The sequence below is a fragment of the Meriones unguiculatus genome, chromosome 4 (assembly GCF_030254825.1).
Source record: "Meriones unguiculatus strain TT.TT164.6M chromosome 4, Bangor_MerUng_6.1, whole genome shotgun sequence".
Lineage (NCBI taxonomy): Eukaryota > Metazoa > Chordata > Mammalia > Rodentia > Muridae > Meriones > Meriones unguiculatus.
In genome coordinates this window covers 63,248,921-63,261,732 of record NC_083352.1, presented here as the reverse complement: position 1 = coordinate 63,261,732, position 12,812 = coordinate 63,248,921, and the positions used below count along the sequence as shown (strand labels likewise).

At 53.9% G+C, this 12,812-nt stretch overlaps 1 protein-coding gene across 1 annotated transcript in view; it reads right to left on the bottom strand.

Annotated features, from left to right (window-relative positions):
- Window positions 1-12,812, bottom strand: part of Ell (elongation factor for RNA polymerase II) — a 45,942-nt gene extending 33,130 nt beyond the window's left edge. The window contains exon 1 of the mRNA XM_021638014.2: window positions 12,637-12,812. Coding sequence (XP_021493689.1) covers window positions 12,637-12,771 — 135 coding nt within the window. The 5' untranslated portion in view covers window positions 12,772-12,812. The remainder of the gene's footprint in view (window positions 1-12,636) is intronic.

Here is a 12,812-nt window from a genome sequence, read left to right as displayed (position 1 = left end):
CTGCCCTGAAGCCCAGAAAACAGCAGACACAGACTGAAGACTGGTGCACATGCAGGAGCTCACAGCTCAGGTCGGACAGTCACAGCTCCGCCTGCCCCATCAGCTCTCCGTCAGCTGCACACCAAGTACCAAAGCTCAAGAGCAGGAAGAGCCACTTGTGCAGCATGGGAAGGCAGAGCCAGCTCTCTGGCATAGCAGCCATGCCCACAACCGGAAAGCTGACACAATGCAAGGTGGAGGTCGCCTGAGCTGCTGGAGACACTCAGTGGGAAGCTACACATGCAGCCAGCTTGAGTGAGGAATACACAGAAGCCACCTGAAGACACAAACTAGAGCCATTAGAGACTCCACTTCGGCATCTGGCACTGGAGAAATCAGAAGGTGCAGGAGAGAAAGCCCTGGGGCTACACCCAGAGGAAGAGGGGGCAGCCTAGATGGTCAGACCCATGGTGGCAACAGGAACCTGCTACCACTCAGAGGTTCTTCCGCCCTCAAAAGGAAAGCCTAAACTAGACCAAAGGAAGCCCTCCCCCGACTGCTGAGCATGGTGGTACACACAGGCCCCCAGCACAGGGGCAAATGAGGGAGAAGACCCCACCAACTGCAGCCTCGAGGCCTTGTCTCAGAAACTAACAGAAGAGGTCCAGAGACAGCTCAGGATGTAACGGGCTTCGTACACAAGCCAGAACCTAAGTTCAACCCAGAGCCCATAAAGTGAAAAGGGAGAACCAAGTGTGGGAAGGCCTTTGCTCCACACACATGCTGAGGCTTGTGCCCATGCCCCCTTATCACATGTCTTTTCAGAGACAGCAGCTTCTACGCAGCCCTGCCTGGCCTGGAACTCACTATGTAGCTGGCTCAAACACACTGAGGAGCCCTGGCTCTAAGATTAAGGTGTGAGCCACCTGTTTTTGTTTTGTTTTTTAAAGTAACAAAACCATGAAGCAGAGGGTGGTACCACTGGCTCTTCCAGGCCTCAAGTGTGGTAGCCTCTACCTTCTGGTGTTTTCTTCTATTTTAAGCACTGTGCACTTCTCATCAATGTCAGCTGTGGGTCTACAGGGAGCAGGCACAGCTCGGTCCTGACCTGACCTGGCCACACAGCCACCCTCCTAGTTCTCCCCTGTATTGAGCTGCTCACCCTGAGGACAGTGGAGCAGGCCTGTGGGCGGTCCCAATGGTCACTGTGATACTGTCGTCACCTTTGCCTGCACACACCACAACATTTTGGCCTCCTGCTTTATCACAAGTGGCTAAGGGCAAGGTCCAGAGTTGTCAGAGGACAGCAGTGACAGGACTGAAGCCACTAAAAGTGCCTCCTCTGGAGGGTGGGACTACTGAGCCTTGTGATGGCCAAGCCTCCTCTGTCTAGACAGTGCAGCCTTGCCAGCTACACACCTCTTCTCCTGTCTCCATGATAAGATATCCACCTGATGTCCATCTGTCTCCCAAAGAGACCAGGGACCTGGGCTTCAAAGCAAAGATGCCTGGCTGCCACTGGTCACCTGTCTAGCACAAGCAGAGCAGCAGTCCCTCAGGGCAGATCAGGGCTAAGGCTCAGGAGAGCTATATGCATACAATTCCTGCTGCAGCCTGCCTTACTCAGGCCTTCAGTGACTGAGCTATATCCCCACCAAGCCACACTTCAGGTTCTAGGACATCCAAGGTCTATGAGTGGTGACCCCAGCATGGGGACTGATGGGCTTTACCATGTGGCCCAAGCCTATCTCCAAGACCTGGATCACAGATGCCATGGAGGCAAGCAGCTTCTACTGCCACATGCCAGGCTGCTGCCCTGCCTTGGCTACATCTCTGACTGAGTACCTGGTCTACAGGGGGCTGGGAGCCAGATCCTGCTGTTGAGATCCTATGGCCACCTGCAAATGCCCTCAGGCTCCTAGTTGCAGGTCACCTCACTCTAAACAAACATCACACAATCTGACCCCAGGGTGAGGTGTATGGCAGACGGGCACACCTGCAGTACTCCTGAGCTGCAGAGCTTCAGGCATTGCCCCAGAAGACCACAGCCATACTTACTGACCACTCCTGTCACCTCCTAAGGTGCCAGGCTTCCAATGTACTCACACAAGAGGTAAGAACGAGAGGGAACAGAGAGTGGGAGCACTTGGGGCCCCAAGGCAGCCAGCCATCAAATCAGTGGTCTAAAGCACAGACCTGGGCAGATACCTTACCAGACATCAGGCGCTGGCTCCAGCCCACGAGCTGCGGCTGCATTAGCCAGGGCCCTATCCCTCAAACCAGGCTCTGGAGATTCCAGCTCTGTGAAGATGGAGTCCTGACCTTCCTAGCTGAGAGAAAACAGGGCATCTTCCCTTGGGGAAGTGCTATGACAAAGGGAGAAAGCAGAAGGGGGACAGTATCAAGGGTCAGCCTGCCCCCCCCTTTGCCTGCTCAGCACAGCTGACTTCCTACAAGTAGACAGCCACCAGCAGGGAAGCCTTGTCATTTGGCTGGGAGGGGGGACATGGGGAGGGGATGGGACTTGACCAGGGGTCTCTATTCTCCTCTAAGGCTGGCACAAGCCCCACTGTCCCCTCCCCATCTCAGATGTCTCCTGAGCCAAGCACATTTCCCTGGAACACAAATAAGGTGCCTCATGCCAACTCCAAAAATAGGGCCACGGGAAAGGAAGGCACTCTTCTAGCTGTGGCCTGCCCCTGCCCTCAGACAGCTCCCAGGGAGGGGTCAACCAGTTATACTACCTTGAATGGTGGCCACCTGGAAGACACGAGGACACACAGGACAGCAGGAGTCTTCTAGAGTTCAGCTCTCACAGGTAGATACTTATGACAGCTGCCCCCCCCCCAGCCTGCAGGACAGCCACCCTACCCTGCTATGGAGGCACCAGTCCCACACAGCCACTGGGCTGGAGTAGGGAGACAGGAGGGACTGCAGTCAGTGTCTAGAGAAGCAACAGACCAGAGGCTGAGCACCTCCCTCCACACTGTGCTCTGACCACCATGCACAAGGGTCCCCCGCCCAGGGCAGGGACGCATCTGCTTTTCAACAGCAAAAGTCACACGCAGCTTACTGGTACCTCGGTGTCCCCTGGATTCCCCTGAAAGCAGCATAGGCTTGTCACTGTCTTGTGGTGTCTGCAGAGTGTCCTTGGAGTGGAAGCATCCCTAGTAACCACCTTGGGAAGGTCTGCTGTCAGCCACATGGACCATGTGACATGTGGCACAGCTAGACAGCTCTCCCAAGCACCTAAGGCTGACATGACATACACTAGAACCATGGGACTTTTTCTCCAGGCTCAGTACAACCCTGAGACTACAGCTGGGGGAGGAGGGCTCCACAAGAAGACCACAGCTCAGGGGGAGGGTCTTCTCTAGGGGAGGCAAGGCCCACACTCCAAGCTTAACAGCCATCCCATACATGATGTCATGCTGAAGCTTGATCTACAAAGACAGCGTGGCCTGTCTTTGCACCATAACTTAACTGGCTTGGTTTAGGGCAACAATCACAGGGACAGTGTCCTTTCCATCTGCTGAGCCAGGGGTGAACTGAACACCACACAGGATCTTCCCCACAAAGCTGTGACAGAAGAGGCTGAAAAAAGGACCCCTTAGAAAACAGGGCAATTCAGAGAAGAACAGAACCCTAAATATCAGGCTCTTCAGAAGCTGGGGACAAGAGACACCTGGAGCCCTCTCCCAAGGGTCCTGTCCACCATCTAGCCTGTGGACATGTCCTCATCATCTCAGAGCCTTGCTGGGACGTGTAGTCATACCAGGATGTGGGGAGACCACGAGGTCCACAGCAGGAAGCGTAATTTCCTTGAAAAACCACTGTTTAAGAACAATGCTGAAGAAGCCAGAAGTTGGTGGCACAGATGTGACCCAGCACGATGGCAGGAGGACCTCAAGTTTTGGGACAGCCTAGGCTACCTATAAAATACCTGGTTAAAAACTGAGAGGGGCTAGAGAACTGGCTCAGTAGACAGTGACAGTTACTGTGCAGGCCTAGAGACCTGTGTTCAGTTCCTGGAAGCCACACAAAGATAGAGGGAGAGAACCAACTCACAAAGTTGTCCTCTGGCCTACACACGCATGCCATGGTATGCGTGTCCCCAGATCCTGCAAACTCACAGCAATAAACTCGTGGGAGCCGTGTGTCGTAGTGCACACCTTTCTTTGTTTTTTGGTTTTGTTTGTTCTTGGTTTTTCGAAATGGGGTTTCTCTGTGTAGCCTTGGCTGTCCTGGACTCACTTTTTAGACCAGGCTGTCCTTGAACTCACAGAGATCTGCCTGCCTCTGCCTCCCTGACTGCTGGGATTACAGAGGTGTGCCACCATGTCTGGCTGGTGGCGCACACCTTTACTCTCAATGTCTAGGAAGCAGAAGCAGTTGGCTCTCTATGAGCTGAGGCCAGTCTGGTTTATGTAACAAGTTCCAGGATAGCCAAGTCTACACAGAGAGACCCTGCCTCAAAAAACAAACAAACCAGTGAGAGAAGTGTATGTTTGTGTGTGTGTGTGTGTGTGTGTGTGTGTGTGTGAGAGAAAGAGAAAGAGACAGAGAGAGACAGAGAGAGAGCCCAAACCAGCTCAGCCAGTTGACCCTACCCTGAGTTATCTGGGCCTGAAGGTTGGCACTCCACTATGAAGGGCAGGCAAAGACTCCCTCAGCCCACAGATCAGCTTCCCCCGTACTGAAGGTCCTGACCTAGTGTTTGTAGTGTAGGGCAGTCATGCCACACATGTGCACAGGCATGCATACATACACAGCCCTGCTAGAGGCTGGGGCTTCTTTCAACAGCCCGAATGGGAACCCAGAAATTTTCCCTCTTCTCCTACCTCCCACACACCCCCAGCCATCAACATGAGGCCAACCTAGGAGCAGAGGGATGGAGAAGAAACAACACACAGACACGAGAGGCAAGGGAGCCTGGGAGCCAGGACTGCCCTACCTGCTCAACACCCCACAGGGAAGCTAGACCAGCGCCCTGCCCGAGACCACTGCCAACCGCAGGCAAGGGGCCACAGAGCTGAGTCTGCATGCGAGCAGGGGACACGGAGTGAGCCTGGCTTCACAGCACCAGCCTGTGGCCAACGACAGGACAGAGCCCTGCTGTCCCGTAAGGCTGGAGAGCCATGAGGCCCTTCTCTCCCCTCTCAGTGCTTAAGGGCCCTACGGCTCTCCTGTCTGGCATCTTAAAGGTTGCAAGCCTTTCCAGCAATGGGCAGTGACCACCACCCCCCTCAGCCAGTGAGGCCCTGCAGACATTCCTCTACCTGGCCCTCCTGATCACATCCATCAACATGAGCCAACAGCGCAAGTCAGCGCCTCGTGCTAGAGACACTTGCCTCCAAGCTTTACAACCTGAGTTTGTTCCTGGATCCACGTAAACATGGGAGGAGAGATTCCAGTTATCCTCTGACTGCCACATTGCTGTGGCACACACATACATACATGTGCACATGCAAACACACACACACACACACACACACACACACAAAGATAAATCTAGCTGGGCATGGTGGTGCACACCTTTAATCCCAGCATTCAGGAGGTAGAGGCAGGTGGATCTCTGTAAGTTCAAGACCAGACTGGTCTACAGAGCGAGTTCCAAGGCAACCAGAGATACATAGTGAGACTCTTGTCTCAAAATACCAAAATAAATAACAGAAGAATTGCAGGGACAGTAATCACAGGGCACAGCCGTTACTCCAGCAGTGGGGTGAGAGGAATATATGGGAGTTTGAGGGTAACCTAAGACGGGCATGGTGGTGCATGTCCAGCACTAAGGAGGCAAAGTAAGGAATTCGTAATGAGTTCAAAGTCAGCTTAGTCCATAGCATGAGTTCCGAGACAGCCAGGGCTAAGTAGATCCTGTCTCAAAATACACAAACAAAACACACAAGATGTCCAGGGGGTAAAGAAACTAAAGCATCTCAACATCATGTCCAGTGAGAGGTGGACCCTAAGAAAGCAACACGGGGCTTCTTATGACCTGCAGCCTGTCCTGAGAAACACACAGGCGCCCAAAGGATCTGCAGTATGGACACAGGAGGCCCAGCATTGGCCATTCTGCTTCCTGATGGCAAAGCACTAATAAGAGCAGGGGTAGCACACGCCTATAATCCCAGGCAGAGGCAGGCAGATGTCTATGAGTTCGAGGTCAGGGGCTACAAAGAGAGACTCTAACTTAGGAAGAAGAAGAAAAAAAAAAAAGAGTAGTAGCCATGTCTTTATTAAAATAAGACAAGAGCCCAAGGCACCATCCTACTGCCCCCAGGGACATAGTGGCTTTGAGGAGCCAGAACCAGTGACTAGCCTTTGACCTTTTGAGGGGGACATGACTTTGTCACACCTCTCTGAGTATGTAGCACCATCACTGGGGAAGAATGAGGAAGAACATGTCAGGAGTGGCATTCCATAGCGAGCTTGGTCCTCCATGTTAAAGACGGCTATGAGGGCCACTAGAATTCCAGGGACCAGCATCGCACCTTTGAGTCCTGGCTGGGTTGCTTGGCTCCAAAGGAGGATACTACAAAGCCTGCTGTCACACACTCTTAGGTGTGACCTAAGAGCCACTGAGGCCTTGCAGCCACCCCCAGCCTGGGCCTCGGCACTTCCAGCATCTGTGATGCTGCTGAGCCAGTCAGCACCAATGCAATGTGAGGACCCTGACATCTGACACTGAGTCACTTGAGAGTCAGGAGGGGCAGGCTATTACACCTATTAAACCTCCTTCAAAATGTACACAGTGCTCGCTCTAGGGTAATAGCTCCAGCCACCCTGAGCTCAACCCCAGGACCCAAGCGGTGGAAGGAGAAAACAAACTCCGGTAAGTTGTTCTCTGACCTGCACACACACTAATCATACATGAACATTACAACCGCACACATGTGGCCTAGGTACTCCACGATAAGCACCTGCCTAGCATATATGAGATTTTATCCCCATAAAAAAAGAAGGGATCAAAGTGGGGAAGAGACATAGCTATAAAAAGAGAGAAAAGAAAAGAGAGGGAGGGAAAAAGAGGGGGAAAGAAGAGAGGGAAGAAAAAAAGGAAAGAAAGAAAGAAAAGGCAGAGCTGGGCATGGTGGCGTATGCCTGTAATCCCAGAACTTGGGGAGGCAGAGGCAGGCGAATCTCTGTGAGTTCGAGGCCAGCCTGGTCTACAAAGCGAGTCTAGGACAACCAAGAATATAGAGAAACCCAATCTTGAAAAAACAAAAACAAACAAACAAACAAAAAAACAGAGAAGAAAAGGCAGGTTTGTCATGGTGCATACCTGTCATCCCAGCACTGAGGAGATGGAGGCCAGGAGGAGGGAGAGTTCTGGGCCAGCCTGGCTCCAAGTGAGCCAGACCTGATGCAAAAAGCTTCCCAAATGCCTCATACACTTGTCCTCTGGTCTATTCCTGGGCTACTGTCCCAGGTCAGGCCTCAGAAGCTTGTTCCTGAAGCTTGTGCCATGGCCTCCTCTGGGCCTCACTGCCTCCTCTTAGTGCTCCCTGTCCACCTCTCCTGTGGGCCACAGCAGTGACTCCTAACACTGGGAGCCTCACAGTCAAGACACTACAAGCCTCTGTGTTTGTGGGCCTTCCTTCCCTAGGACACCTTCATTGAGAGCACCGGTGCGCCAGGAGAGCGCAACAGCCTGGCGCTACTCAAGGGTCCCACAGCAAGCATGCCCAGGGTCATGCACCACACGGAGGATACCTGCCTGATGGAGGAGCAGGGACCTGTGAGGTAGAGTGTGGGAGGCGCTTTAGAGGCTGGGATACTCGGTGGTCACTGCCTGCCCAGCATCCCTAGAGCTGCAAGAAGAAACTGAGGGGCTGGACAGGCAGCGCAGCGGCTGAGGAGCACCAGCTGCTCCTCAACTCAGGTTCAGTTCCTGGCACCCACATGGTAGCTCACAACCATCTGTAACTCCAGTTCCAGGGGACCTGACACTCTCATCTGGCACCAGTAACACTGGCAACATGTAGATACAAACATCCACTCACATAAAATAAAAACTAAAAAGCAAAAAAGACAAAGTTTCCCAAGTGCTGCAAACAGACATCTGGGGAGCACTTTGACGCCAGCCCCCTGTGCCTACCCCTTGGTCCTGGTGACTTAGTGGGGAACCTCATCTCCCCTTGGCCAGGGAGGCTCTTGCCTACAGGATGTCACTTAGAGCACAAGGCTTTGGCACTGAGGCGGGGCAGGCTCCTCAGCATGGCCTATCTGGACACCAGCTTTCCTCTTTATGGAACGGTGACATAACAACTGGGTGTGATGGCAAACACCTGTCATCCAAGCACTTGGGAAGCAGAGGAGAGGGCCAGCCTGTGCTACAAGACACCTAAGAAGAGAAGGCATGAAACCAGACAAAATATCCACCTGCCATAGCTGCCTACTGGTGGGAGATCACGAGGGGGCACTATGAGTGAGCCGTGAGGCCGCAGAGCTGACACAAATCCATCTGAATGACTCAGGGTACCCAGGTCGGCCAGCAGCACGACTCCAGTGTGTGCCCTGCTAGCCCCAGCTCAGGGACTCCTGTGGTCTGGTCTGGGCTTGGGCCTAGGGACTAACAGAGTGAGCAGGGAAAAGAAGCCGTGTTTTCCGTGCTGGGTAGTTCCTCCCTGAAGGCCACCAGGATGTCACAATCCCAGTGTGCTGTCAAAACTGCTTGCAGGGTGATGAACTCTGGCCTGCAGATGAGTCAACAGAGGGATGGGTTCTGAGTGCCTGCTGTTTACACACAGTCACCGCGGCCACAGCCAGGCAGCCGGAAGCACAGTCAAGGGTCACAGCAGTGAGGGAGGAGCTTAGTTTGCAGCGCGCACCGCCGCCCCCTGAAGACTCTGGCTTCTTGTCGTAGTCCTTGGAGAGACTAAGCCTCAGAACCATCCAGCACCTCCCTTGCAATATACACAGGAAACCCATGCCCCTCGGGCCAAAGGCACAAGGCGGCCACACTCCCGATGCCACACCAGCATGCTACACGCTGTCCGCTTCATGGAGCCACAGCCCTTCTGAGGCCTTGATGTCTGGCTCCTGAGCAACCTCCCTGCTTGGATGTCCTGAGAAGTGCCTTGACCTCTACAGCCACCACCTGTGATGTCACCTGAAAACTGGACACTGCTCCCCCACAGGGATGAACAGCAGGCACGGGGCAAGCAGGCATGGCAGACATGCCAGTGAGGTGCGATAGCCCCTCAATCAGTGAGTGTGCTCTATGGGCACCAGCAGCTGGTCTGAGGCCTTGTGCACCGAGCACGCTGGGGACAGAGGGGATGGTGTGCTGTTTCCAAGCTCAGACTTCACAGTAGGTGGAGCCCCAGTCCACTCTGTCTGGGGCAAGGTCCTGGTAATTCCAAGACTGGAGTCCCCAGGAGTGGGGGAGCCCCGCCAAGAAGGTGCAGGCTTAACTGTGACTCCTGCCACACACTCCCCCATAGTGCAGCATAGGGCCAGTGCCTCCACTGCCCTCCCAGGCCTATCTTTAAGTCCTTGCTGACACCCATTCTGGTGGATCTCCCATGTCCATCTCTGCCACTTCCTGAGGATTCTAGAACAGCCAGTGTAACATGAGGGGCTCAACTCCGTGCCTGTGGGCCCAAAGGCCATGGCTATGCTGACAGGGGAGAGGTGTTTCTTTCTTGGAGGTGCGGTGCAGGACAGGCCCAGAAGGCAGGCCCCTACAGGCAAGTAACAGAGGCCCAGGAACATGAGGCAGAGCAGAATCCAAGCGAGAGTGGCTCTCAGTGGAGCCTGGGACTCAAATGGGAATGGGACTGCAGATCCAAGAAGGGAATGGAGCTGGGGGTGGGATAGGGGAGCCTGGCCCTTGCTGGTCCACAGATGATTAAGGTTCTAAGCCCTGTCTCATGGACCCTACTGAAACCTTCAATTTTCCTTGACCTACCCAGCAATGATTAATTACAACGGGGTAGGTAGGTGGAGGCAGGGTCCCCATCTCATGGCTGTCAGAGAACATGCCTCCCAATAGCAACTGGTTGTCCTTGGAAAGATGAACGGACCACGTTTCCTCATCTCTTCTAGAAGCCACACCCCAAAACACACAAAGTGTCTCATCTGCACCAGTTTGGTTTGAGAACTTCCCTAAGTTGTTTATTTGAGAGACGGTCTCATATAGCCCAGGCTTGCCTTGAACTCACAACCTTCCTGCCTTATCCTACCCAGGCCTGGGATCCCAGGCAGTTTTTCTTTTTCATTAGAAGTCCCAAGTGGGCCAGGCTCCAACCATGCCTGTGGCTGTGCCTTTAGCTGGCATGGCCTCCTGTGCCAACACAGAACAGGGCACACTTCCCATCCACTCTACAGAGCCATGCCCAGCTTCTTCCCAGGTCAGACACCCATTCCATAGCCAGTTCCCTCCTGGACCCTCTTTTGGCTACACTGACAGCTAAGAAAAAGCTCCTGGTAACTCAAACTAAAATATAAGATGGTGCTTGGGCACAACAGTCAAAAGTGAAGCTAAGGCCAGAGGGTCCCAAGTTTAAAGGCAGCCTGGGCTACAGAGGAGGACCCTGTCTTAAAAAGTAAAAATAAGTGGCCAAAAGGTACACCTTTAACCCTAGCACTCAGGAGGCAGAGGCAGGTGGATCTCTCAGTTCCAGGCCAGCCCCCAGGACAGCCAGGGCTACACAGAAAAACTGTTTCAAACAACAAAACAAAAATAAAATAAAAGAATTGATGGCATAGGTCCATGGTAAGCAACTGCCTGTCAGGCTCGAGACCCAGCTGCAGGAGAGCAGAAGGAGCCAACCTGTGCTGGTTGCTTTTAACAGGGCATTAACTCAAAGCAGGGAGAACAGGAACGGTATGGACCCTGTGAGCATCAGCTGGTGACCAGTCCACCATCCCAAACCCGACCCCTCCTGCCACCAGAGCTACCCTTGTCTCGGCTCAGACCCACAAGAGAGTTAAGATTTGACCCAAGCCAGACATGGTGGCACACACCTTTAGTCTCAGCACTCTGGAAGATCAGCACTCAGGCAGATCTCAGTGAGTTGGAGGCCAGCATTAACTACGTGGCAAGTACCAGGCCAACCAGGATTACACAGTGAGACCACTTAAAAACAAGCAAACAGCTGTATGCAACTCTGAAGCCAGGCGGTGGGTACCTGTCTGCCACCTTGGCACTTAGAGCCAGGGGAGTAATGAGTCTGACACCAACCCAGAATAGATGGAAGCTCTGATAATGACAACAGATAACACTCCAAAGTGTCAGCATTCCAGATAAACACTGATTTGGACTGCCCCAAAATTGAATTCTGACGGCCACACTGCCCAGGCTTCCTCGGGGTTGGTCATCACACAGCCAGACACAGCTGGCTTCCTCAGGGCACGTGCATGATGGCCTGTAGTTCCACGGGCGACCTTACATGAAGAACAGGCTTAGTTAGGGGGTGTAACACACACCCAAAAGTAAAAATAACAGTATGACGGCAGCACTGAGGAAGGCTGCTGGGGTGACAGGGCAAGGGCCAGGCGCTGCCATCAGGTACCAAGTCCACCTGAAGTGGTGACTCATGCTCTGGCCCAGCTGTTTCTGGGAAAAGCCCTATCCTCCACGACTAGTCAGAATGGCCCAAGGGGAAAGACTCCAGGTTGGAATTCCAACCAGGAAGGGTGGCTGGGCCCGGCACCCGAATCCCGCCACCGCTTCCTCCTCACCTGTAGGGGCGCTTTCTGCCCCACGGTGAGGAACCTTCCTGACAAGGGAAGAACTACTACTCTTTTTCCAGAGATCCAATCTTGTTCTAATAAGGAGGAAACTGAGACCCAAGCACAGGCAGGAAGTGGCTGGAAGAAGTGATGAAGACAGGAGGTTAGGCTCCCCAGAACACTGAATGGGGAAGAAATTCCTGGCTTGGGCAATGGTGCCGCGCATGTCCCGGGCAGGAAGAAAACCACATTCCTTCCTAGTTACTCTCTGTTCACTCGCCCTCGTCAACACCCCCTGCGCCAGCACAGGCAAACACAAGTCCCAGACACTGACCCAAAACCCCAGTCACTTTAGGAAGATGAAGCTTCAAACCACTTCCCCTGGGGACCTCCAAGTTCTGTCCCCGTGGACGCAGGGTGGTGCCAAGGCTTGAGGGGAGCTTCCAGGTGTCCCCAGGGTGGGGGTTCCCAACCCCACCGCCAAGCCAGGAGGGAGGACCAAACAGCCTCGAATCTCTCCCAGATGAAGATGGAACATGAGGCAGGGACCAAGTGTGGTGGATACAGCTGCCTCCTCCCAAGCAGAGGAAGACTAACATCACCATGTCAGTCTGCGAGAAAAACACATCAGCCTCGTCGAAAAGTGTCCAGGGAGACAGGGTGACGTGAGATGGCAGGATCTGGGGCCAGGCAGTAAGTTTCTGTCTAAAGTACCCCTTTTAAGAGTGGATCCAAGCACGCTTGTCATGCCAGCAATGAAAAAGCTAAGGCAGGAGGATGGCTATCAGTTCGGGGCCAACCTGGGCTACGTAGAAAGGACCCGTTTTATTTAAAAAAAAAGTGTAGGTTCAATTTGAAGGATGTCACTGGGGTTGGTCAAGGTGTCGCCAGGTTTGGACGGGGCCTTGCCCCCCACAGGTCCCTGCAGGTGTCCCCCACGGCTCAGCCCACCCGCCAGGATGCCGCGCGGCTCACCTGGTGGTCCCGGTAGCTCTCGAAAGCCTTCAGGGCACTGTCGGTGAGCTTCACGTGGAACACCGACACCTTGCTGCCGTCGCTCACGCGCCCACACGACAGCCCGTAGCTCCGATCCTCCTTCAGCGCCGCCATCTTGCAACCATCACTCCCCCGCCCCCTCCGCGGAGACTGCG